Here is a 26,561-nt window from a genome sequence, read left to right on the forward strand (position 1 = left end):
GAGTGAAATACGATCAGTGTAGGATTGATGTAAGGTTGGTGCTTGATGCTTGAGATGGTTGCTGGGACAACGGGCCTGTTTGGTTTGGTTTATGACTGTGACAAGTGGAAAGCTTGTCTTGCTTACTGATCATGCAGATCAAATCATTACACAGTGCATGAAGGTAGCACAAGGTAAAACAATAACAGAATGCAGAATAAAGTGTAGCAGCTGCAGAGAAAATGCAGTGCAGGTAAACAAAATGTGTTTATTCTTGTGCTATAATTCTAATGTCCATGTGCTGTTTATGTCAAAATGTCTATATCTGTGTACTTATGAATATCTACTCCAGAGCCAAGGCAAACAACCAGGGCAAGGTGAGGGAGCTAAAGAACTCTTAGTAGACTGGGAAAGCCCTGGAAATCCAGAGATTGGCAGACTATGGTGATATAAGAGGCTTCTTCAATGCCACCAAAGAAGTCTATGGTCCAAGTTACTGTGGATTAAACCCCCTGCACTCAAATGACAGGAAGAACTTGCTAAAGGATCAGAAAGATATTAACAATTGACGCAGAGAGCATTTTAAAGAACTTCTTAACATCGACAGCATTGCTGAACCAGAGATCACTAACCAAATCCTCCAGAAACCTGTGAAAGAGGACATTGGGGAACCTTCCCGTATAAGAGAGGCCCATGATACCATCAGGGGTCTGAAAAGTTACAAAGCCATTTGTTCTGATGGAACCTCAGCAGAGATCCACAAGGAAGGTGGACCAATGCTCCTACACCATATACACGCCCTGCTGCTGAAGGTCTGGGGAAAGGAACGACTGCTCTCAGAACTCAGGGATGCTCTAATAGTGACCATATTCATGATGGGAAGACATTGCAGTTTGTGGCAATTATAGAAGCATCTATCTCCCCCTGTCAACAACAGGCAAAGCGCCTGCTACTATCCTTGCCCACTGACTCATTCTGCGATCTGAAGAAATATTTGCTGAATCACAGTGGGGTTTCCATCTACTTAGAGGTACCACAGACCTGATTTCATGGCATGGCAATTACAAGAAAATGCCAATGACAAAGACAACCTTTGCACTTGGCTTTCCTAGATTGACAAATGTACTTGATACAGTAGAGCACCAGGCTCTCTGGCATACACTATCAAGACATGACTGCCCTGACAACTACTTATGAATACAAAGGCTACTGCTTGATGGCATGTCAGCCATGGAAATCGCAGCACTGAATCAAAACCCTTCAAACAAGGCTGTGTTTTTGCACCTAGGTTATTTCCCATCTTTATTGCTGCCATCCTTCCACCTCAATGGCCAAGACCTGCCACACAGAATCCCAATTGTGATATAATGGACAGCAAGCTTTTCAACCCGAACAGGTTCAAGGCCAAGAACAAGGTCAGTACTGGCACTAGCATGAAGCTTCAGCATGTAGATGATGCCATTGAAGCACATTGAAGATCTTCAGTGTATTCTGACTGCCTTTGCCAAGGCATATAGTGAGCTGGGTCAGCCCATATCAGCCAACACTCAACCAGCCCTCCGTAAACGTTGAAGATAGCAATCTTGAAGCTGTTGACCACTTTCCCTACTCTGGCAGCATTCTCTCCTCAAAAGCAGACATCGACTCAGAGATTAACCACTGCTGAGTAGTACTTGAGAAGCCTCCGCATGATTAAGGAAAACTGTCTCTTGAATACTTACAGGTCCAAACAAAACTTTTGGGTCTATTGAGCAGTCATCCTTCCTACATTATTATACAGAGCTGAATCATGGACTGCCTACAACAGGCATCTGAAACCCCTGGAACAATACCACTGATGAGTCTTACAAAAGTTTTTGAGAATCATCTGGAAGGACAAATGCACAAACTCTAGCATGCTGAAGCTGGCCAACATTTACAGCTTCTCCACCATGATAAAGCAAAATCAGCTCCAATAGAGAGGTCATGTCATCCATAAGCCTAACTCACATCTCCCCCAACAGATCCTTTATTCCCAGGTCAGTGAGGCCCTGCTGGGCAAAGGAAATCCTTCAAAGATAACATCAAAATTAGCCTGAAGAAAGTCAACATTACGTCTGAAAACTAGGAAGACATTTCACTCAGAAGGTAAACCTGGAGGAGATCTTTCCAAGAGGGAGCTCCACATGAGAATGATCTCCAATGTTCCACAATAAGTGAGTGACCTCTATGAAAAGAGAGACTAAATAACTAAAAGTCCAAGCCACTAAACACACCCACCGTCTAATCGTGTCCACACTGCAGCAGAATATGTGGAACCCATATCAGCCTCTACAGCCATCAGACCCACCAAAAGGCAATCCCTGAGGAGAACACCATGCTTGACCTGAGTGACACCTACGAATCAGAACCAGAATCACGCTGATTATCACTGACGTATGTCGTGAAATTTGTTGTTTGTGGCAGCAGTACAGGGCAGTACATAAGATATACTATAAATTTCAATAAGCAAGATATATTAAAGAATTAAATAAGTAGAACTAAAAGAGCAAAATAGTGAGGTATTGTTCATGGATTCACGGACTGTTCAGAACTCTGATTGCAGGAGCGAAGAAGCTGTTCCTAAGACATGTTCCTGAAGACAGAATCAGGATCAGGTTTATTATCACCAACATATGTGGTCTTACACCAAGTGAAATTTAATCTAATTACAGTATAGTGAAATTACTCCAAGAATAGAATCTCCCCTCTCATTACTACCATCAGGAAGGAGATACAGGAGCTTGAAGACACTGTTCCTGATTCTGATACGGAACAGTGCATATTGCAGAGGCGAGATGTTTGTCAAAGGTCCCCTCACGTGCAATGATTATCCTTTGACTTCCACTGAAATAAACTGCTTAGCTCCATTTCTACACTACTTCAATCTACCGCCACGTGCTTGAAAGATTGCTGCAATGCGGAAAATCAAATAGCAAACATAATAACGATTACCTGAAAATGACTAGATTGAAACTTGATCTAAAGTCAGATAATGGCAGATTGCTTGAGATTAAGTTCACGCTGATCATGATGTCATCTGAGGTCATCCAAAATGACATATTATGGCCTCCCAGGTGTATCTGTTAAGCTTCAAAAGCTGAGAACATTTGAAAAAGGCAAATTGCCGAAAGCATTTTCAGAACGGAGATCAGATTAAGATTATTTTTTTCTAAAACTCCTAGGAACAAGATTTGACATTCTGAATACGTTTCTCTTCCTGTACATTTTGCTGGAGCTGAAAGCTCATAGATGGTTGTTAGTGAAATTCTATCAAATGTTACTTTCCGTGTAATTTTTTACAGTGAATGCATGATTACTGCCATGAACCAGATTTATGCAATGACTCATTTTTGAGGGGTGTCGATGTAGGGTGTATTTCTCAGAGCATTTTGAAACTTACAGTCATTTTCCATTTCTGAAATTCATTTTCAGATTAATGACGATGTTCAATAACTTTCAGCCGTAAGTTAGGAAACAGAAAGCTATAGCTTTTGTTTCCTTCTGCTTATAAACACATACTCTTACATTTACTGTAATATTAGAGAACGGAAAATCAACAAAGAAACTTGAACCTACCTGATGTTGTTTTTCTCTGTAATGATGCATGGAGTATTCGCAGGGTGAAGGCAAACAGTACAGCTCTTTGACTGTCTCGTGATACTGTAAATACATCAGAGAGAGGAATTCAGAGGAAGTGTGTGTGAGAGAGAGAGACAGTTAGAGATAGTGAGAGAGAGAGAGAGAGAGAGAGAGAGAGAGACAGACATAGAGATAGTGAGAGAGAGACAGAGAGAGAGAGAGAGAGACAGAGAGAGAGACAGAGATAGAGAGAGAGATATATATAGAGAGAGACATATATATATAGAGAGAGACAGAGACAGAGACAAAGAGAGAGAGAGAGAGAGAGAGACAGAGAGAGAGAGAGAGAGAGAGAGAGAGAGAGAGAGAGAGAGGGAGAGAGAGAGAGAGTTTGCTGCTCTTTCCCTGGAAGGATTAACAATGTTGATTAACTCTTTCCCAGTGGATGAACTCTGTGAACAGGAGCAGTATGTTACCATATGGATGTGATATACCACACTGTTATGTAACATATGCTGTGGTTGATGATGTAATCTAGGAGGCATGGTTATCTGGACCGAAGAACCAATTTACTGAGATAAGAAATCACTTTCTTACACATTTAGGGTTTTCTGCTACAAAGTCTACCTTCAAAGTACATAAAAGCTCTTCAAACCAAAACACTCATTATGACTGAGCAGACACTGTGATAGTGGCCCATTCCAGCGAAGATTTTCTCAGAATGCTTTGAACTCCTTGTCTGCTGACAGCTCACCCTGCCTTTGAAATGCCTGTGTAATTACTGTGTTTATGGAAGTTTTAGCTTGCAAATACAGGACAGCAAATGCAGCAGTGTGCTTGTGAACAGTGTTTGAGGGCCACACCAGTGTTTCTAATTGACTCAATGTAACTTTAGAACACTGGGCAAGTTCTAAAGCTCCCTGAGATATGGTAATTCCTCCTTCAATGATGAGAACTAAGAATCTATTGAGTCTTATTGCAAATGAGCAGACACAGCTAGTTTACACCATGCTGAAGTGAGACTGAGTAAAGGTGATCTATGACTGCCACTGACACATGATGTGGCTGGAACTTTGTCATGGATACCGAAGAATCTTTGGCCTTCCTATCACTCCATAATTAACATTCTTATAGTGTGGAATTACTTATTTTGAAGTTAATAGATAGTTTGTATGTATATAATATTTCAGAACAGATTGTATGATCTGCAAAATGCTGTGATCAAAGCAGTGGCCTTCTAATGAACCGTTCAAAACTTCAATTCCAACTTGAGTAATTCTGCAAAAAAAAGCTTTATAAAGACAAATTGAGCTCAGATGTGACAAAGAATTGGGCTTTGATGCTGTTAACCTAATCGCTGTGTCTTTCAGCTTCTCTGCACGTAACTGGTTGAGCGGAATTTTCTTTCAATACTTTGGACTTAACACAAGAAATCGTCTGGCATCATATTCAAGATTCAAGATTGCTTGATGTCGCTTCCAATACACAATTGTATAGGAGAACAAAATAATTGTTACTCCAGATCCGATGCAGAACAAAAAGAAATACAAAAGATAAAGAACACAATAATAATAAAAACACAATGAATATAAATACATAAGATCGTTTATAGATTGATTCTATGACCATAAAAAGATGCTAGGCTGTACATAAGATGACTGACAGGAAATAATAAAGTAATGGTGGAGACATTAGTCAACATTACTGCTTGGGAAAAGTTTTGTGTCTGCAGAGTGCACCTTTGCATGCATCAGTTCAGATTGTACCAGTTCAAAAACCCCGTAACACAATGAATCCAGATAAGAAGCTTTCACATCCATTGATATTTCTTACCCTTATATTTAAGTAATCAGCAAGGGAAATGTCATATTTATTTTAATTTATCTTTGTCCAATGCATTTTCCTTCATGACCCTGGATAGGGTAAGAAACTTTGTCCGGAATTGCCAGAATTTTCCGTATGCTCCTTCGTTCTACCACAGCCTCCAGTGTGTCCAGTTTGACTCCTATAACAGAGCCAGCCTTTCAGAGCCTGTTGTCATCACCTGTATCAATGCCATTGCCCCAGCTCACCACTGCATAGAAGATTGCACTGGCGACAACAGACTGGTAGAACATGTGAAGGAGAGGCCTGAATACTCCAAAGGACCTCAGTCTCCTCGGGAAGTAAAGGTGACTCCAACCCTTCTTGTACCCAGCTTCTTGTGTTGGTGCTCCACTCAAGTCTGTCATTCAGATGCAGCCCCAGGTACTTGTGGGTCCTCGCCAGATCCATTTATCACCATCTACAGTAACAGGGAGCAGTGCAGGCTTAGTTTTCCTAAAGTCCACCACCATCTCCTTTGTCTTACTGATGTTGAGCAGCAGATGATTCAGCTTGTACCGTCCGACCATTTGATGCTGGAAATCCAAAGCAACACACACAAAATGCTGGAGAGACTCAGCAGGCTAAACAGCATCTATGGAAAAAAGTAGACAGGTCTTGGCCCAAAACATCAACTGCTTGCTCTTCCCCATAGATGCTGCCTGGCAGCTCAGTTCCTCCAGCAGTTTGTGCCTGTTGTTATATGAGGAGAGTTTGACCACACTGGATCTTTATTCTTTGGAGCATAGAATAATGCAAGGTGACTTCAAAGAAATTTATAAAATTGTGAGGTCTGGATAAGGTGGACAGTCGTAGTATATTCCCCAGGGTTGGGGAGTCCAAAACTATAGCGGTCAGAGGTAGGAAAGAGTTAGCTTCTTTAGCTAAATCTGAGAGGTACAGTCACTTCTTTGCATTGAAGGCGACGAGTACCTGGAATGAGTTGCTAAGGGAAGTGGTCAAGGCAGGTAGAACTGCAACATTGAAGGGGCATTTGGATAGGTATATAGAGAGGAGGGGCCTGGAGGGTTTTGGGTCAAATGTGGATAAATGTGACTAGCAGGGAGGATGCTGTGGTCAGTATGGACCAGTTGTGCTAAAGGGCCTGATTCCATTCTATATTAGTCTCTGACTCTACTTGAGAAGTAATTTAGAAATACGACCACATTGTGATCTCAAGCTACATGGCATTCTCATTTTCTTCAAGTATTGATGAGAAACCCAAACTTACTTCTGTTTAAAAAGTATTGCAGGCTCTTTAAAATCCACATGGTGCAGTGAAGCATTGACCAACCTTTAGGGACTTACAGTAAAGAAAACTTGCTTCAGTAGAGCAAATTCAGAATATCACAGTGATGGTGGAAAGTGAAATATTTAAGGGGAACCTAGAACGTAAGAATATAAGAAATAGGAGCAGGAGTCGGCCATCTGGCCGTCGAGCCTGCTCCACCATTCAGTAAGATCATGGCTGATCTGGCCATGGACTCATCTCCACCTACCTGTCTTTTTCCCATAACTCTACTATGCAAAGATCTATCCAATCTTGTCTTAAATATATTTACTGAGGTAGCTTCCACTGCTTCATTAGGCAGAGAATTCCACAGATTCACCACTCTCTGGGAAAAGCAGTTCCTCCTCATCTCCATCCTAAATCTACTCCCCTGAATCTTGAGGCTATGTTCCCTGAAGGAGAACTTCTTCCCTCAAAGGGTGGTGCAAGTGTGGCACAAACTGCCAATACATGTAGTAGAGGTGTAGGTTCAGATGTAACATTTAAGAAGTTTAGATAAGTATACGGATGGGCGAGGACTACAGGTGGATGAGAATAGGCAGAAGAGCAGATCAGCGCAAAATAGATGGAGTAAAGACCTGCTTCTGTGTGGTGATGTTTGGTGATTTGATTAGTCAGCTACACAAGAGAGTTAAAATGCACATTTGTCAGGTACACATCAGTGTCAGTAGCATATTGAAAGGGATGATAATAGGTGCCAAAATGAAACAGCTTTTGGACAAATCAGTCGTTAAGAGTTTTGGATTGTGGAACATGTCTCAATGACATTATTGGTAGATTATTAGCAGAACAAAGGGATCTGTATGTAGCAGAATGATCTACTAACATCCACTGGCTGGAGAATTATTCAAGTCTGAATCATCTATCAATGTACTAGCAAAGCGGTTATGTTACTGCACCAGTAACCCAGTGGTCCAAACAATCTTGTAAGCTCAGATCAAACCCGGAGAATTTAAATTTAGTTCATTAACAGCTTAAGGAAATAGGAATAAGAGTAGGCTATTCAGCCCCTCAAACCTGGCCTGCCGTCAATATGACCATGGCTGATCTGCCTCATATTTCTTTCTGTGCCTGTTCTCCAATCTTCCGAACACGTTACCTACTTCTTTTTCCATACCCACCCCACCGCCCCACAATGACCTAGCAACCCTCTGGGGTAAAGAGTTCCAGTGATTCGCCACTCTCTTCTTCAAGTTCCTGTACCCTCTGCCTTTTAAGCTATTGCCTGCTAATCTTGAAATGGCTTCTTCTTGTCCACCATCCAATTTCACAAAGATCACAACTACATTAAATGGAGTTTAAAACCATTAATTTATAGATTTTCTGTTAAAAATCCACACTGGTTCTGAGAAAGAAGCTATTGCCATTGTATGGGAACGCTTCCTCGTGTCAGTTTGTGGTGTTTATTTTCTTTTTGGACAGAAAAAATAATAAAAGTCTATGCTCAGCTCTGCTTGTCTCATTATAGGAAGGAGGTGGAAACTTTAGAGAGATTGCAGAGGAGAGTTACCAGGATGTTGCTCTCCACTGGGCATCTGTAGAACTTTGCTAGTCTTTAGTGGCATACCAAAACCAAATCTCCCCAAATTCTCAATGAAGTGTAGTCACAGGCATACCTTAGCCATGATTGCATCAATGTATTAGGCCCAGAGGAACTTGAAATTGCTACACGCTGCATCTGCAGAACAAGCAGCATTATAACATCCTTTTACCCCCACAGTTCCTTTACCCTTTAAACACATGGCCCCCACATCCCTTTACCCCCACAGTCCCTTCACCCTTTAAACACATGGCCCCCACATCCCTTTACCCCCACTGTCCCTTCACCCTTTAAACACATGGCCCCCACATCCCTTTACCCCCACTGTCCCTTCACCCTTTAAACACATGGCCCCCACATCCCTTTACCCCCACTGTCCCTTCACCCTTTAAACACATGGCCCCCACATCCCTTTACCCCCACTGTCCCTTCACCCTTTAAACACATGGCCCCCACATCCCTTTACCCCCACTGTCCCTTCACCCTTTAAACACATGGCCCCCACATCCCTTTACCCCCACTGTCCCTTCACCCTTTAAACACATGGCCCCCACATCCCTTTACCCCCACTGTCCCTTCACCCTTTAAACACATGGCCCCCACATCCCTTTACCCCCACTGTCCCTTCACCCTTTAAACACATGGCCCCCACATCCCTTTACCCCCACAGTCCCTTCACCCTTTAAACACATGGCCCCCACATCCCTTTACCCCCACAGTCCCTTCACCCTTTAAACACATGGCCCCCACATCCCTTTACCCCCACAGTCCCTTCACCCTTTAAACACATGGCCCCCACATCCCTTTACCCCCACTGTCCCTTCACCCTTTAAACACATGGCCCCCACATCCCTTTACCCCCACAGTCCCTTCACCCTTTAAACACATGGCCCCCACATCCCTTTACCCCCACAGTCCCTTCACCCTTTAAACACATGGCCCCCACATCCCTTTACCCCCACAGTCCCTTCACCCTTTAAACACATGGCCCCCACATCCCTTTACCCCCACTGTCCCTTCACCCTTTAAACACATGGCCCCCACATCCCTTTACCCCCACAGTCCCTTCACCCTTTAAACACATGGCCCCCTCATCTCCTTAGCCTCACAGTTCCTTCACTCCCATTAAGCTCATGTTTCTCTCACTCCCTTCAACCTCACCTGCCTCTATTGCCCATGTTCCCCTGGAAATCGGCACATTAAATTACCCACACCCTCTCTTATGGTTTTGATTTCAACGGAAATTCTACTGTTTTACTGTATAAGATGGTAAGAAGCATAGATAAAGTGGACAGTCGGCGTCGCTTTCCTAAGGTGGCAGTGGCTAAGGGCAGAGGACATCCTCTTCGGCTGTGTGGAGAAAAGCAGAGGGGGAGATGACAGGGGTAGGTTTTTGTTTACACTGAGAATGGTTCGTGTATAGAGCACACTACCAGCAGTGGTGGTAAAGGCAGATGCATTAGGGACATTTAAGAAATTTTAGATAGGCACATGGATGAAAGAAAAATGGAGGTCTATGTGTGAGGGAAGGGTTAGATTGATCTTGGAGTAAGTTAAAGTGTAGGCAGAACATTATAGGTTGAAGGACCTGTACTGTACTGTTATATGTTCTTTCAACAAATTGTGAACTAAAAGTGTTGAATATCATCTGGTAGTTTGAAAGATCTTCTCATTTACTGCCACTAAAACTCTGAGTATGCTGGACTAATGGAGTTTCTTTCTATATTTCGTGCCTTTGCTACAAATATCCAGAGTAAAAGTATGTTAGACATTGTTTCTAGCCTCCTGCCTGCTGACACTTTGCTAAATATTCTCCATTTAAAACAGAGTTTACTGAGATCTCCCTGACGGAGTGAGATGCAATGAGTTGCTCACCATTAGCTGCTGTGCTTTGCTCCTAGTGTTCTGTGTCGTGTGGAAAGGGAACCAAGCACCGGGAAGTTGCCTGCATTGACACGGAGCAGGTGGCTGTGGACCACAAGCACTGCGAGCACCTGAAGAAGCCTCGAGTTTACAAGCGTTGCCGAGCAGGTCGCTGCCCCAGCTGGAGAGCCACCCCATGGAGGGAGGTAAGGCCTGATATGGTTCTTTATTGTTCTGAAACACAAGGAGCTCTTCGGTTTGATTCATAAGACCATAAGACATAGGAGGAGAATTAGGCCATCTGGCTCATCGAGTCTGCTCCACCATTCAATCATGGCTATCCTTTTTTTTCTCCTCCTCAAACCCATTTCCTGGCCTTCTCCCCGTAACCTTTGATGCCATGTCCAATCAAGAACCTATCAATCTCTGTCTTAAATACACCCAACGACCTAGCCTCCACAGCTGCAAGTGGCAACCAATTCCAGAAATTCACCCTCCTCTGGCATCACCGATGCCTTATAAAGCCTCAACATTACATCCCTGCTCTTGTATTCTAGACCTCTTGAAATGAATGCTAACATGGCATTTGCCTTCCTCACTCCCGACTCAACCTGTAAGTTAACCTTTAGGGTGTTCTGCACAAGGACCCCCAAGTCCCATTGCATCTCAGATTTTTGGATTTTTCTCCCCATTTAGAAAATAGCCTGCACATTTATTTCTACTACCAAAGTGCATGACCATGCATTTCCCAACATTACATTTCATTTGCCACTTTCTTGCCCATTCTCCTAATCTGTCCAAGTCCTTCTGCATCCTGCCAATTTCCTCAACACTACCTGCCCCTCCACCAATCTTCTTGTCCTCTGCAAACTTGGCAACAAAGCCATCTATTGTATCATCTAAATTATTGATATACAGCATAAACAGAAGTGGTCCTGACACCGACACCTGCAGAATACCACTAGTCACTGGCAGCTAACGAGACAAGGATCCTTTTATTCCCACCCGCTGCCTTCTTCCAATCAGCCAATGCTCTAATCATCTTCGTAACTTTCCTGTAATACCACGGGCTCCTGACTTGCTAGTAGCCTCATGTGTGGCACCTTGTCAGAGGCCTTCTGAAAGTCCAAATATATACCATCCCTTTCTCTATCCTACTTGTAATCTCTTCAAAGAATTCCAACGGGTTCATCAGGCAGGATTTTCCCTTAAGGAAACCACGCTGACTTTCACCTATCTTGTTCTGTGTCACCAAGTATTCCATCCTTAACAATTGACTCTAATATCTTCCCAACAATTGAGGTCAGGCTAACTGGCCTATAATTTCCTTTCTGCTGCCTTTCTCCTTTCTTAAAGAGTGGAGTGACATTTGCAGTTTTCCAGTCCTCTGGCACCATGCCAGAGTCCAATGATTTTTGATCATTGCTAATGCCACCACAATCCCTAATGCTACCTCTTTCAGAATCCTAGGGCGCAGTTCATCTGGTCTGGGTGACTAATGTACCTTTAGGTCTTTCAGCTTTCTGAGCACCTTCTCCCTTGTAATAGTAACTGCACCCACTTTGCTTCCTTTACACCCTTCAACACCTGGCACACTGCTAGTGTCTTCCACAGTGAAGACTGATGCAAAGTATTCATTTAGTTCATCTGCCATCTCCTTGCCCCCCGTTATTATTTCTCCTGCCTCATTTTCTAGTGGTCCTATATCCACTCTCATCTCTCTTTTATTTTTTACATACTTGAAAAAACTTTTACTATCTACTTTGATATTATTTGCTAGCTTGCTTTCATATTTCATCTTTTCCCTTCCAATGATTCTTTTAGTTGCTTTCTGTAGATTTTTTAAAAGTTCCCAATCCTCTATCTTCCCACTAAGTTCTGCTTTGTTGTAAGCCATTTCTTTTGTTTTTACATTAGCTTTGACTTCCCTTGTCAGCCATGGTTGTACTATTTTGCATTTCTTGTTTTGGGATACATATGTTTTGCACCTTCTTCATTTTTCCCAGAAACACACGCCATTGTTGTTCTGCTGAGTAGTATAGCCACACCACTCCCTCTGCCTACCTTCCTATCCCTCCATTATAATGTGTAACCTTGGACATTCAGCTCCCAACTGCAACCATCCTTCAGCCACGATTCAGTGATGGCCACAACATCATACCTGGCAATCTGTAATAGTGCAACAAGATCAACGACCTTATTTCCTATACTCTGCGCATTGAGATGCAACACCTTGAGTACCGTATTTGCTACCCTTTTTGATTTTGCATCCCTAATGTACTGATATTCACCCTTTTGGCTGCGACTATGTCCCATCACCTGCCTGCCCTACCTGACAGTCTGACTGCACGCTATCTTTACTTTTTTACCATCATCCGATCCCACCACTCTGGTTCCCACACCCCAACACCCCGCCAAATTAGTTTGCTGCTCCAGATCCCTAATGGCGGCCGGATGCACCATGCAGATGTAGTTCCCTGGGAGACTTTGGTTCTCCCAGGACTCCAACATCTGGCATGAAGAACACACAACCATCATTTCCTTTACCAGGCACAGTAAGAGTAAAGCAAAAAGAAAACCTTAACAGAAGCTCACCCAGAGCCAGCTCCTCCTCCGAGCCAAAGCCTGATGCTTCTACTCTCGCCTCTGGCCTACTCCTGACAATGGACACTTCACTTGTCCCTCCTGTACCTTTCAAGCCTATATCTCCATTTTCTTACGTTGCCATGAGACAGATTTCCTGAACATAAAGGGGTCTATTTCAGCCCTTCCACAACATCGCCTTCCCAATTGTTTTCCAGTGGCAGACACTTCCCATGTTCTCTGACACAGAATCAGAATTGGAATCACAATCAGTGATATACAGAGCCTGGCATTAAAAAAAGTACTAGAAGTTACAACAAAATATAAAATAAATAATCCAAAGGCGAAACAGTGAGATAGTGTTCATGGGTTCATGAACCATTCAGGAATCTGATGGCAGAGGGGAAGAAGCTGTTCCTGAAATGTCGAGTGTGGATCTTCAGGCTCTTGTGCCTCATCCCCGATGAGAGGAGGGCATATCCTGGGTGAAGGGGGTCCCTATGCCTAGTTTTTGAGGCATTGCCTTTTGAAGATGTCCTTGATACTGGGGAGGGCTGTGTCCATGATGGAGCTGGCTGGGTCAACAACTGTCCGCAGCTTTCTTTGATCCTGTGCATTGGTGCCTCCATAATAGATGCCAAAGCAACCAGTCAGCATGCTCTCCACAGTACATCTGTAGAAATTTGCTAGAGTCTTTGGAGGCATACAAATCACCTCAAACTCCAAATGAAGTATAGATGCTGGTTTGCCTTAACCCCTCCAGATTCTACCACTTACTTACACTCTACGGGGCCAATTAATCTCTTGAAGTACCAAGCACTGGGACAGTCCTAGAGAAACACAGAGGGATATGGCACGGAAACAGGTCCTTCAGCCCACTGAGTCCGTGCTGACCATCAACCATTCATTTACACCAGACCTTCATTAATCCAATATTACTCACATGCTATTCTCACCTTATTCCCATCAACACACCCACCCCTCGCCCCCCCCCCCCCATCCCCCAGATTCTACCACTCACCTATCCATTGGGTGATTTACAGTAGTCAGTTGACCGAACATCCCTCACATCTTTGTGACGGAGGAAGAAACTGGAGCACCCGGTGGAGTCCACATTGTAACAGAGAGAACAGGCAAAGTTTGCACAGATAGTATCTGGGGTCAGGAGTGAACCCACATCCCTGAAGCTGTGAAGCAAAAGATTCAAAGTACATTTACTAGCAAAGTATGTACACAGTTTTCAACCCTGAGATTCATCTTCCCACAGACAGCCACGAAACAAAGTAACACCATGGAACCTGTTCAACAAAAACATTATCACCCAACGCGCAAAAAAAAAAGAACAAATTGCGCGAACTGCAAAAACAAGAACAAAGAGACACAGAATATAAAGCATCAAAGCAGAGTAATAGAAACAGTTCAGGAATGTTCAGTTTAGTTCAGTCTGGTGCAGTTTATTTTAGCACTTTGCCATTCATTTACTGCAGGCTGCAGAGCCAGTCTGACCCAACCAAAATCACACATAATAGCAAAAAGGAGTAAAAAAAGTCAGTAGCTCTACCAAGTATGCCGCTGTTCTGCCCACTGGAATGTTGTGCAGTAAAATGGAACATAGAAGGTTCAAACACCAGGTGATTGAAAGAGTACAGAAAAAAAATTACAAGGACATTGCCAGGACTTGAGGACTTGCGTTATAGGGAAAGATTGAATAGGTCAGGGCTTTACTCCCTGGAGTGTAGGAGAACGAGTGATTTGACAGAGGTAAACAAAATTATGAAGGCTATAGTTAGGATAATTTCAATCAGGCTTTTTTCCACTGAGATTAGGTGAGACTAGTATTAGAGGTCATATGTTTAGGGTCAAAGTAGATAAATTTAAGGAAAACTTAAGGGGTAAACTCCTTCGCTCAGAGGGGGGGTGTGAATATGGAACAAGCTGAAGTGGTGGATGCAAAGTCAATTGTAACAGTAATGAGAAGTTTGGGTAGGTACATGGATGAGAGGGCTATGAAGGGCGATGATCTAGTTGGGTCTTGGCCGGCACCAACTAGAGGGGCTGAAGATATGCTGTAGTGCTCTATGATTCTAAAACCTTTGATCAGGTGCTCCATAAAGGATTACCAGAAGATTTGAAACATAGAGGATTAAAGGAACATTTCAGCTCACATATGAGGTTACCAAGCATTGTTTTCAGACTGGGCGAAGATGAATAGGTGGCTCACCCAGAGACCAGTGTTGGGTTCAGTTGCTTTTTTGATCTATAGTGAGGACTGAGGTTTGGGGGTGCCGTTCACAATTATTAATTTTGTGGATAACACAGCATTTGGTACTGCTGTAAGCTGAGAACAGGGATGAATTGCAGCAGGATATAAACTCCTTGCAGACAGTGCAAGGAGTTTATACGCTCACCGCGTGACCACATGCGCTTCCTCCTACATTACAGAAACCTACGGTTAGGGTTAGGATTAGTCAGTTGTGGGCATGATACGTTGGTGCTGGAAACATGGCAGCACTTATGGATTGCCCCAGCACGATCTTCAGACAGTGTTGCTCACTAAAGCAAAAGTGACACATGTTACTGCAAGTTTCAAAGTACTTGCAACAAATGAAGCAAATCTTTAATCATTTAAGTCCTTTGAAGGGTTGTGATTGCTTTCCTTAGATCTGATAGAAGGGCATAACATGATGAAAGGTGTGGACAGAACGGGCAATGGGAGATTAGTTATGTTGATTGCAGGTTTGAGGTCACAGCATAAAAACAAAGGGCCAGAAAAAATTAACGAATTATTTAGCAAATACTTTGTTGCATAGTGTGGTTAGAATCTGAAATGCATTGTCTGTTTGGAGGTTTCTCTGTGGTCTTCAAGGGGTAACTGGATGAATCAGTGGTGAAGAAAAGTTTGCAAGTTTACAGAGAAAGAGTAATGCTTGGAACTAGGGAGTTTTGTGGTAGAGAGCTTGCAGAGACATGATGGACTGAAAAGCCTCCTGTACTGTGCTGTTCTGTGATTCTGGGAATCCATTCCGTGTGTCTGGGATTTTAACTACAATGGTTGCCAACTGAAACATGAAGAAACTAATTTAAAATTAATTTAATAGCTGATATATTACAAAGATGATGTAGAATTAACATCCATCCATTTTTAATAAGTAGAATTTGAATCCATTTGGCTACCTGGATGCACTTTAATCCATTTAATGAATTCAAAGTGATCCTCCTTCTGATCTAAAATTACCTGTTTCCTCAAGCTTTGGTGAGCTACCATTCCCAATTTCATTGAATTGAGGTGCTGCCATTCAAACAGTGCTCTGCTGACATTTGTATAACCTGTCAGCTAACCTCAGAGGGGACAGGCATGATGTTTTATGAACTTTTAAACACTGTGTAAAGGAAACACTGATCTAAAGGTTTAGCTGGGAAAATGTGGTATGAATAAAGTAAATGGGGGAACACTTTGTTAACCACCTTTGCTCTGCCTGTTGCAAAAGGCAGGATCTACTCACTTCAGTTTGACTTCTCATCCCCATTCCAACATGTTACTTGATGACCAACTCTACTGCCACAATGAGACCACATTCAGGTTGAAAAAAGAGAACCTCATATCCTCTCTGGATAACCTGATGGCATGAATTTTGGTTTCTATTACTTCTGGTTAATTGCTCCCCACTCCCCCTTCTTACTCCATTCACTATTTTGGCTGCACTCTCACCCCTTCTTCTTCTCCACACCTGTCCATCACCCTTCTCTGGTTCCCCACCTCCTTCCCTTTATTCCATGGCCCACTGTCTTCTTCCATTACATTCCTTTTTCTCTGTCCTTTACCTCTTCCATCTATCACCTGCCAGCTTCTTACTTCATTTCCCCTGAACCCACCACCACCCATCTTCCCCCTTACCTGGTCTCACCTATCACCTGCCAGCTTGTACTCCTCCCACCACCACCCATCTTCCCCCTTACCTGGTCTCACCTATCACCTGCCAGCTTGTACTCCTCCCACCACCACCCATATTCTTATTCTGACTTGAGCCCCTTTCCCTTCCAGTCCTGAAGAATCATCTCAGCTCAAAATGTCACCTGTTTACTCCCCTGCAGAGATACTGCCTGACTTGCTGAGTCCCTCCAGCATTTTATGTGTGTTGACTAAAGTTTCTCTCAATTTTTGTCAACTGATCAAGTTGATCAAGTGCAGAATGGAGTGTGGGATATTTCCCAATGGAATGAGTTATAACCAGGATAGTATCTGAATAATTTACAGTCAAATGGGGTGTTCAGTTTTAAGACATGCCAACATTAGATTGGCAAATTGCTGGGTAACTGGTCCTAAAAACACTGAAGAAGAGTGTGTAAATAGTCTGCTGTTACCAGAAATAATCAATATCCACCAAGTTCATCAATAGATTATCATCTGCATGTGTCTCACAACATCTTTGGGTAATTGGTTGGATAACATTTCTAAAACAAAATTAGTTCATATCTGAGTCGAAGTAAATTCAAAGTCAGAGTTAAAATAAATTTATTGTCAAAGTACGTAAATGTAACCATATGCTACCTGGAAGAAGAGAAAATTGGCAGATGCTGGAAATCTGAGCAGTACACACAAAATGCTCGAAGAACTCAGCAGGCCAGGCAGCATCTATGGAAAAAAGTACAGTCGACGGTTTGGGCCAAAGCATTTCAGGCCTCAAATGTAGACTACCTTGAGATTCATTTCCTTGCAGGCATTTACAGGCAAATAAAGAAATAGAATGGAATTTATGAAAAAAACATGCATAAATAAAGACTGACAAACAGCCAATATGCAACAGAAGAAAAATTTTGCGAATAATACATAGTGTATCGAGCATATATAAATAATACTGAGTGTATGAGAAGTAAAGTCCTTGAAAGTGAGTCTATACAGTCAGTTGTGGAACCAGTTTACTGTTGAGGTGAGTAAAGTTATCCATGTCAGTTCAGTACCTGGTGGTTGAAGGGTAATAACTGTTCCTGAACCTGATGGTGTGGGACCAAACACTTCTCTACCTCCTATTCGATGGCAGTAGCAAGAAGAGAGCATGGCCTGGATGGACTGACTGTAGCGATGTAAAGTACATTTACTGCAGTACGGTAGTTACTTTAGTGTTGCAGATAGAAGTTAACTTGAATTAGTGTGGAAAGATACATTAAATCTGTCTCACTGCCAGCTTTCCCACAAGGTATGTCTTGTACTAAGTATGGATTAATTTGTTCTTGCTTACTGTTCAATCTCGGACTCTTGGGATTTCTTTGATTTTGAGCTGGATAGATACGCTTCAATGATGGGGCATTATATGTTCCTAAACCTTACAGATCAATGTCCGATACATCGGGGATCTCCCTTTGTGACATACAGTCAAGTTAATCCACTTTTTATGAACTGCTTAAAGCAATTGAGTTTCTAAGTTGTGCATGATTTTCTAATTTTCCTGAAAGCTTTTCTTCAGTTGAGCTATTCATGAAACCAGCACTTGTAAAAACAGTCCTAAGGAAGGGATTGTGCTTTATAGGCCTGCCAATCTCAATAATGATTTCCCTGATCCAATCCATTTCCATTAACTTTCAGTAGGTCTCAGTAATGTCCATCAGGTCCATCTGCTTGAAAGATCAACGTTGGTCCTTTGAAAGTTTCATTGCTCTTGAAAAGCAATCAGTGGGGAATGTTGGGAATATTTGCTAATGGTCACCTACCTGAGAAGGTTGATTGGGTCATTATAAATGCACAAATTGTTTCACCATTCTTAAAAGTGACTTAAAGAGTAACTGACCCAAGACACTGGACTTTGTTTGGTGGGTGAGGCGAAGCTGCAGTAAAAGATTTTTGAACTACTCAACAGATTATGTGCCTCTTCCCCTGATGCATCACATGCCTGTTCATTCCACATCAGGAGTGTCTTTAGCTGTTTCCCCACAGTTCCCCTATCTCCATCTGCAAATCTATATGTCTTTTGGAATGTGAGAGGTAATTGATCTTATCACCAACATTAGTGGAGTATTGGCAGTGAAATCAAATTTAAGGTGCCGATACAAGGAGCCGCAAATCTCGGGGGTGGGGGGTGCAGACCGCATCAGACTCCGGAAATTCAGCAGAATATCCTAACAATACTTAATGATAGCCTTCCTGAAAAATTCCTCGACACACATGCTAACAATGAGGGTCTCTGGCAATTGGCTCTTCTCTGGAGGAACTCAGCAGGTCAGGCAGCATCAATGGAGGGAAATGGACCGTCAACATTTCAGGCTGAAACCCTTCATCGGGATTGTAAAGAAAGAGGGAGATTTTCACTCTTCATCTACAATATTCAGTTTTAGTCTCACCTAACCTGAAGGGAAAAGCCTGCACATACTTACCCTATTTATAGCACCCATAAACGTGTATACCTCTTTAAGATTCTCCTCATTCCCATGCGCTCCAGGGAATAAAGTCCTAACCTACTCAACTTTGCCCTGTTACTCAAGTTTGCCTCGAGTCCAGGCGACATCTTTGTAAATGTTCTCAAATCTACAAATATACACAGGTAATTTAAATATACACAGCAGAATGGAACAATCATTACTTAAAACACTAAGAAACCTTAAAAAGCATTTAAAGAAACCTGCACATGATATTGGTGCATACATGAATAATTTTTTGACGTTAGCTGCTAATTCAGTTTTTACCTGTCTTTCTCTGGCCTTACCAGTGCTCAGTGACCTGTGGAGCTGGGTTTCAGCGAAGGGATGTCTTCTGCAGGCTGAAGGGCTTCGGTCGGGTCAGCGAAGAGGTGTGCGATCCATCCGCTCGCCCAGCCGCTACTCAGCAATGCAGACTTCCTGACTGTCTGCACTATGAATGGCTCACGCAGGAATGGCAAGATGTAAGTACAGCCTGATAAGATGAAAAAGTTAACTTCAGGAAAGACAGAGGGATTTCTTTCATGGTGTTTCCTCTTTAGTACTGACTTCATATAAATGTTTGCATGTTCTGGCATAAATAGTGCCTAAAGTTATTTGACCAGGTTCCAAACCAGATATGCACTCAAAAGGAAGCTGCAAACTGTGTCTCCAAAACTCCAGACAGTATTGTTAAATATACCTTTCATTCTGGTCACAGAATTTTAACCCTGTAATGTGGCCCTTTGTGTTCCATTCTGAGAGTCCCACTGACATGCTGCAAGCTTCATATTTCAGTCAGTTCCAAATTAGCATCACAAATACTTCCGATAATCTTGTTAATCAATTAAAATCTGTTCTGACCATTAACCACTTGGAGAGAGAAATGGTTTGGACAGCAATCAATCCTTATGGTAGCTGCTATAAACACCCTTATTACAAAATGTAGATATCATTCTCTTTTACATTTCAGGTGACCAATTTAGCAGTAGTAATTTGATTAACAATATTTAATATCTAGATGAAATCTTCTACAACAGTGCTGGTAAATCGTTTTGAGAAGATGTGCCCAAATTAGTAGTAATCTAAAAAAATCTTTTATATGATGTGGTAATTTTGAGCAGAGATTATCACCAATTAATAAATTAATAATGACAATTATGGATTTTACTGGAAAAAGGATGAGGCCTGCTGCTTATTTCTAGTTTTTCATTATTTTACTGTTATTTAAAGTATAACAGAAACAGATTGAAATGAATGAAGCATTTTAGAAAATCTGTTCAAAATGATTAATAATAATATTTGAAAAAGACAATTGAAAAATAACATAATTTCTAATTATATTTGTTGTTTTCACCATTTAATATCAAAATACTGATGTGTACATCAGGTCTGTGAGGATTTCAAAATGCATCATCCAATGTCACCTGTTCCCGCAACCATCTAGCTGGTGCCTAGCTGGCATGAGACGTTTCTTGTGAAAGCATCTCACTGCTCTCGGGTTGAAAAGCATTATTCACTGCTTCATGTGGCAGTGGAGATAACCGTATATATTTTTAATTTGGGTGGGATTTAAAGAATCGAAGGGCAGCTCTGCATGCCGCGTGCCATCTAAATTTTTGCAGATGCCATAGGTTCACCACCTCCGTTTAGGTATGAGATTAGGTCATTCCATTGTAATTTGAACTGGACATGACCACTTTTCACCTCACTCTTCATGGTGGAAATTGTTCAGTGAGGAGCACCTTGCTGGGTGTCAGTGTTTCATAAGCATGCTGATCAAATACATTGTTGAAACAGTATGGTATACTCTATCTCTGTATGACAATACCAAGGCACATCATACTTGCTTGTAATGGTGGATTGATTTCCTGGGCATCATCATACATCTGAAGAACTTGGTTGATGAACTCCAAACTTTTACAGCCACTCAAGATATCTTGCTGAGAAATAAGAGCTGGGACGTACATGTGGAAGCTGAATAATCAGAACTGCTATGAAATTTTGGGCGTTTTGACATTACTTATGTAGTGGGGGAGGGGAGGCAGGTGGGAGGAGGGGAAGAGGGTTTGTGTTCCTGCTTTGCTGCTGCTTGTGTGTGGGAGGGGGAGGGAGGCTTTGCAGTTCTAATGATTTTCTGTCATTCATTCTTTGGGGTTTTTCTTCTGTTTTGAGGATGTCTGTGAAGAGAAAGAATTTCACGTTGTATATTGTATGCATTCTCTGATATTAAATGGAACCACTGAACCATTGATTAGGCAGAAAAGCAGGCTGGCATGGACAAGATTGGCCAAAGGACCTTCTTCTGCACTGTAGGCTCATGACTCTATAAACGTTACTATCTACCTTGTCTATATGTCTCATAATTTTAAGCAGTCTGAAAAGGATGTCCCTGATTCTCTTACATTCCGGTGAATAAAGGCCCAGCCTGGCCAACCTCTCACTATAACTCTGAAGCTCTGTTTCTTGAAACATCATTATAATTCTTCCCTGAACTCTTTCCAGTTTAACCATATCTTTCCTATAACAGGTTGATCAAAATTATTCTCAGTACTCCAAGTGCAACCTCACCAATCTGATTGAATTTCCTTTCACCTGTAGACCTCTTGAGAGTAGGTGCAAAATCCTATTGACCTAAATTCCTCCCACTGTTATACAGTACTTTCTGTTGCATTAAAGTCACTCCGAGTCTTGCTTTTGCCATTCATTTGTCCAACTAACTGTCTGTATCTTCCTGTGGTATGAAGCCCACCTCTTCACTGCCGAACAGTTTTTTACGTCAGCTGTAGATGCCCCTATTATACCCCCAGATACATATTTTCAGTTCATTGATGGGTGTCACTGGAAGCAACAGTCTGAATACTGGGTCTAAATGAACCTTATGGTAAATGCCGTCAGGTTGAAGATGCACCAGGTGATCACTACACTTTACTTCCTGCCACTGGGCCTACTTTTGCCACTTTTTCTGGATTCCATGGGGCAAATCATTTTTCACGAAGGTCTTCCTACTATCCCTGTACATTACCTCAAATGCACTTAACTCACCCTCAAAGTAGAATAAATCTTTGTGTTACCTCCTCAAAAAATAAGTTCCTCAGTCAAACAAAATGGAAGTGTTTCAGAATTGAATCCAGCAATTTATGGGCGTGTATTTTCTTAAATTGTCCATTCAGTCCTTTACTTGACAATGTGAAGAGTCCTCTTTCACCAGGGTGATGAGAAAAAGTTGGACCTGCGCAGTTATCTTCCTTGCCCCCTTTACAACTGCGGAATATTTTATCTGACTCAGCCCCTATTTATCGACTTCCGAAGAAGCTAAATTTCCTCTCTTACCATGTTTACACCCACATTATATTTTGCCGTTGGTGTAGCCTCCTCTCACAATATACAGAAACTACAGTGAACTCTCAGGTCAGCAGAAAAAGCTGCAATCTAACATCACTTGTATGTGTCCATTACAAAGAAACAGGCAGGGAAATCATTATGGACACTACCCACCCTGCAAATAGCCTTTTCCAAAGTCTCCCTTCTGAAAGTGCCATAGGGCTATGAAAAAAAAACTTCACATCATCTTAAAAGTTTCTTTGCCCAAACAATTAATCTGATTATCCTTTCTCGTTAGACCTCTCACCTCCTTCTGTCTATCTGCACAGCATTCACTACAGTAAACACGTGAAGCTTTTTATATTACTGCATACACAGTAAACACATGCTGGCATTCTGTATTTATGCACATCAGTACTTTAACCTCTACATTTTTAATATAATTCTCTACACTTCATAATTGTTGAAAGTTGTTGTCCTCCGTTGCATGTTGCACCAACACACCACTACAAATTCCTAATAAATGTAAATGTATTTGGTGAATAAAGCTGATCCTTGATCCTTTTTAATACAACTGACATTGTTCTTATTTGCCCTTTCCGCAGCCTACACACGCAGGCTCCCCTTTTGGTCCTCAATAGGCCCTGCCCTTAGTCTTACATACTCTCTTGCTCATCATGCAGAAAAAAAGAACATCTTTGGATGTTCTTTGGTTCTACTTGTCAATATTTTTTCAACTCCTCACATTGTTTGTCTAATTTTATTTTTATTTCAATCCATTTCAGTGTTTGTAGCTGTAACTATAAGCTTACAACTCTTGGTTTCTGAAATAAGTTTGCCCTTTGTTATTCTGAACTCTGTTATCCAGGGAACAGTAACTCAGCAATCAGACAGCAGCTATGGAGAGGAATAAGCAGTCAACGTTTCAGACAGCAAACCTTCATCAAGACAGGAAATGAAAGGGGAAGAAAGGCTTTAAACTTTTGCTCTCTCAGCCAACTCTCTACTATCTGTACATTGGGAATGACAGCCACATTAAAGCTCTTGTCTATGTTGCTGTTAGTACCCCAGATATTCCCAAATACCTCCATTTCCAGCCCCAATTCCTTCTTGCAGTCAGTCAGGAGCTTCATCTGGGAGCACTTCCTACAGGTGAAGTCATTTTCGATACTGGCAATATCCCTGATTGCATACACCCGGCAGAGGGAATACACCGCAGCATGAGCTGCCATCCCAGCTACTCTAAAAGGGAAGGCCACTCTAAGGAAACCATTACTTGCCCTTATCCATTCCTCTACTGAGCCTCCTCTCGAACCTCACAAACCAAAGCCACAGCTTGGCATGGCACTGACAGCTCAAAGTAACACACACAAAATGCTGGAGAAACTCAGCAGGTCCGACGACATCTATGGAAAGAAATAAAGAGTCGACATTTCAGGCTGAGACCCTTCACCAGTCTGGATCAGAGTCTGATACCCACCTCTGTCTGTGAGGAACTTGTACACTCTCCCCATGCACGCATGAGTTGCCTTCGGGGTCTTCGGTCTCCTCCCGCTTACCAAATATGATTGGATAGGGTTAGTGAGTTGTGGGTACATTAAGTTGGCATGGGAAGCGTGGCAGCATAATCCTTGCTGATTTGATTTGATGCAAAGATTGTATTTCACTGTATATTTTGATGTACCTGTGACAAACAAAGCTAATCTTTAATCTTTGACGTCATTGCACACACCTGTAACTGATTCTGGAACTAAAGTCAGCAGCCTCCTTTATGTTCTCTCTCGAGCTCATCTGAGAAACCGACTACCATCTGCCAGACCTACCCCACATAGAGCCAGGTTCCAGTAGGAACTGAGTTAGCATTCTCTCCATCAGCAACTCATGATGCTCCTTGTGTTTCATCACCTGCCATTGAGTACAGCCAGGCTGATATTTTAGTTACTGTATCTAGTCCAGCCTTTATTTTCCTGCCTTCCAAATGCTCGAACTCATTTACTATTGCAGTTCTGTTCTTTATCTTTTCTGAAGCTATTCTCAGCTTCCCGCACCCCCTCCCCACCAGTCTGGATTAAGCTCTTCCCAATCGACTGATGAAGAAAATTATCTTTCTCGGATCCCGTCTACTTGTTTCACTCTTCTCTGCAAACATGCACTTAGTTTTAGACACTTTTGCCATGGAGGTGAGTTTCTTATGGAGGTAGAAAGAGGTGTATGAGATGATGAGGCATAGGTCGAGTGGACAGCGTGAAACTCTTTCCCAGGGCTGAAATATCTAAATCAAGAGGACAATATTTTAAGGACATGGAGGAAAGTATGGGGGGGGGGGGGGGTGTCAGAGATATGTTTTTTATACAGTGAGTGGAATGTCCTGCTAGAGGTCGTGGTAGAAGCAGATACATTAGGGGCCTTTAAGAAACTCTTAGATAAGCACAGAGATGAATGAAAAATGACAACTGTATAGGAGGGAAAGCTTAGATTGATCTTAGAGTAGGTTAAAAAGTTGGTACAACATTGTGGGCTGAAGGGTCTGTTCTGTGTGGTGATGTTCTATGTTCTATATTCTTACTATCTGCCCTTTGTATGTCTCTCATAAGTTTGTGCATTACTGTGCAAAAGACTTAGGCACATATGTGTAGCTAGGGTGCTTAAGACTTTTGCAGGTACTGTAGTAATTTTATGCATTACACTGTACTGCTGCCACAAAACAAAACAAATTTCATGATTTACGTGAGTGATGATAAACCTGATTCTAATATGGGTTTCTGTTGTGGACTGAGAGTGGGAAGGGGGTAGGGACAAGGGAATCATGGTTGGGAAAAAGGGAAAGGAGAGGGGAGGGAGCAGGAAGCACCGGAGAGATATTCCGTAATCAATAAACCAATTGTTTGAAATCATATGACCTTGCATGGTGTCTCAGGCTGGGGGTGTCTGCATCTGTGCCACCCCGGCACTCCTTCTCTGCCACCTGCCTCACACCCCTCCCACAGTACTCCATCATCACTATTACTAACATTCTTTGCTCCTGCCAGATTTACAAACTTGCCATCTGCTCTGTATTGACAAATACAGTACAATACAAAGTCTTAGGCACCCTAGCTACATATATGTGCCTGAGACTTTTGCACATTCCTGTACCTCTATCAGTTATCCCCGCCCCTCCACCCTACCCCGAGCCTCTGCTTCCTCTACTCCAAAGTAATCAAGCCCAGCCTCTCCAGTCTCTCTTCCTCAATGAAACATCCCAGCACAGGCAAGAATATGCCATCGTCTATTTTTCAAGACAACTGAAGCTTTTAATACATTTCAATGACATCAGTCCTCATTCTTCCAAACTCAGGAAAGCCTAAACTCAGATTGCTTCATTTTCCAACAAAGGGCACACACCACGCATCATATCAAAAATAACTCAGAGAAGCTTCTACTGCAGTTGATGGCAGGCCAATGGTAAAAAGCGTAGACTCCAAAATTCAATGCATAGTCAGGTGAAAACCAGTTGTGTCTGAGAAGTGAAAGCATTGCTTGTACATGGAAGAAGAAATTCTTTTATAAATTGTGAACCTGGCATAACTCCAGGGTTGATATAGTTTGCCCACAACTAGCAGGATACTGGTGTAACTGTATATCTAAATACGGCAGCATTAACGTTACAGAAACTCCACATTGCAATAACAGAGTGTCATGAGGTTTTGTGGCCAGGATCCCAATGAATCTTCTCTGCACCCCCTCTAGTGTAACCACATCCTTCCTACCATTTGGAGACTAGAGCTGTCACAATGTTCCAACTGTCACCTAGCCAACGCTTGTAAAAGTCCCACCAAACCTGTCTTATATTCAATACCCTGTTACTGAAGGCAAGCATCCTGAAACCTTCTTCACTGCCTTGTTTGCCTGTGCTGCCACCTTCAGGAATCTTTGAACTTGTAAAAACTTCTGGTAATTTCCCCCCTCTCCCTCTTCTCTCTTGTTTTCATTCCCCATTCTGGCTCCCATTTCCCCCTTTCCCTTCTCCTCACCTACCTATCATCTCCCTCTGGTCCACTCCCTCCCACTCATGGTCCACAGTCTTCCCCTATCAAATTCCTTCTTCAACAATTTACTTTTCCCACTTATCACCAACCAAGTTCTCACTTC

At 42.3% G+C, this 26,561-nt stretch overlaps 1 protein-coding gene and 1 long non-coding RNA gene across 4 annotated transcripts in view; one reads left to right on the forward strand and one right to left on the reverse strand.

Moving 5' to 3' along the window:
• The window catches only part of LOC140734643 (uncharacterized), an 84,368-nt gene extending 80,621 nt beyond the window's left edge, over positions 1-3,747 (reverse strand). For both annotated transcript variants that reach the window (XR_012100581.1, XR_012100582.1), the window contains exon 1: positions 3,577-3,747. This is a non-coding gene — a long non-coding RNA (uncharacterized lncRNA). The remainder of the gene's footprint in view (positions 1-3,576) is intronic.
• Positions 1-26,561, forward strand: part of LOC140734642 (A disintegrin and metalloproteinase with thrombospondin motifs 20-like) — a 536,409-nt gene that overhangs the window by 430,873 nt on the left and 78,975 nt on the right. For both annotated transcript variants that reach the window (XM_073058884.1, XM_073058885.1), the window contains 2 exons: positions 10,175-10,342; positions 19,418-19,591. In XM_073058884.1, the coding sequence (XP_072914985.1) occupies positions 10,175-10,342; positions 19,418-19,591 (342 nt within the window). The remainder of the gene's footprint in view (positions 1-10,174; positions 10,343-19,417; positions 19,592-26,561) is intronic.

The sequence above is a fragment of the Hemitrygon akajei genome, chromosome 10 (assembly GCF_048418815.1).
Source record: "Hemitrygon akajei chromosome 10, sHemAka1.3, whole genome shotgun sequence".
NCBI lineage: Eukaryota > Metazoa > Chordata > Chondrichthyes > Myliobatiformes > Dasyatidae > Hemitrygon > Hemitrygon akajei.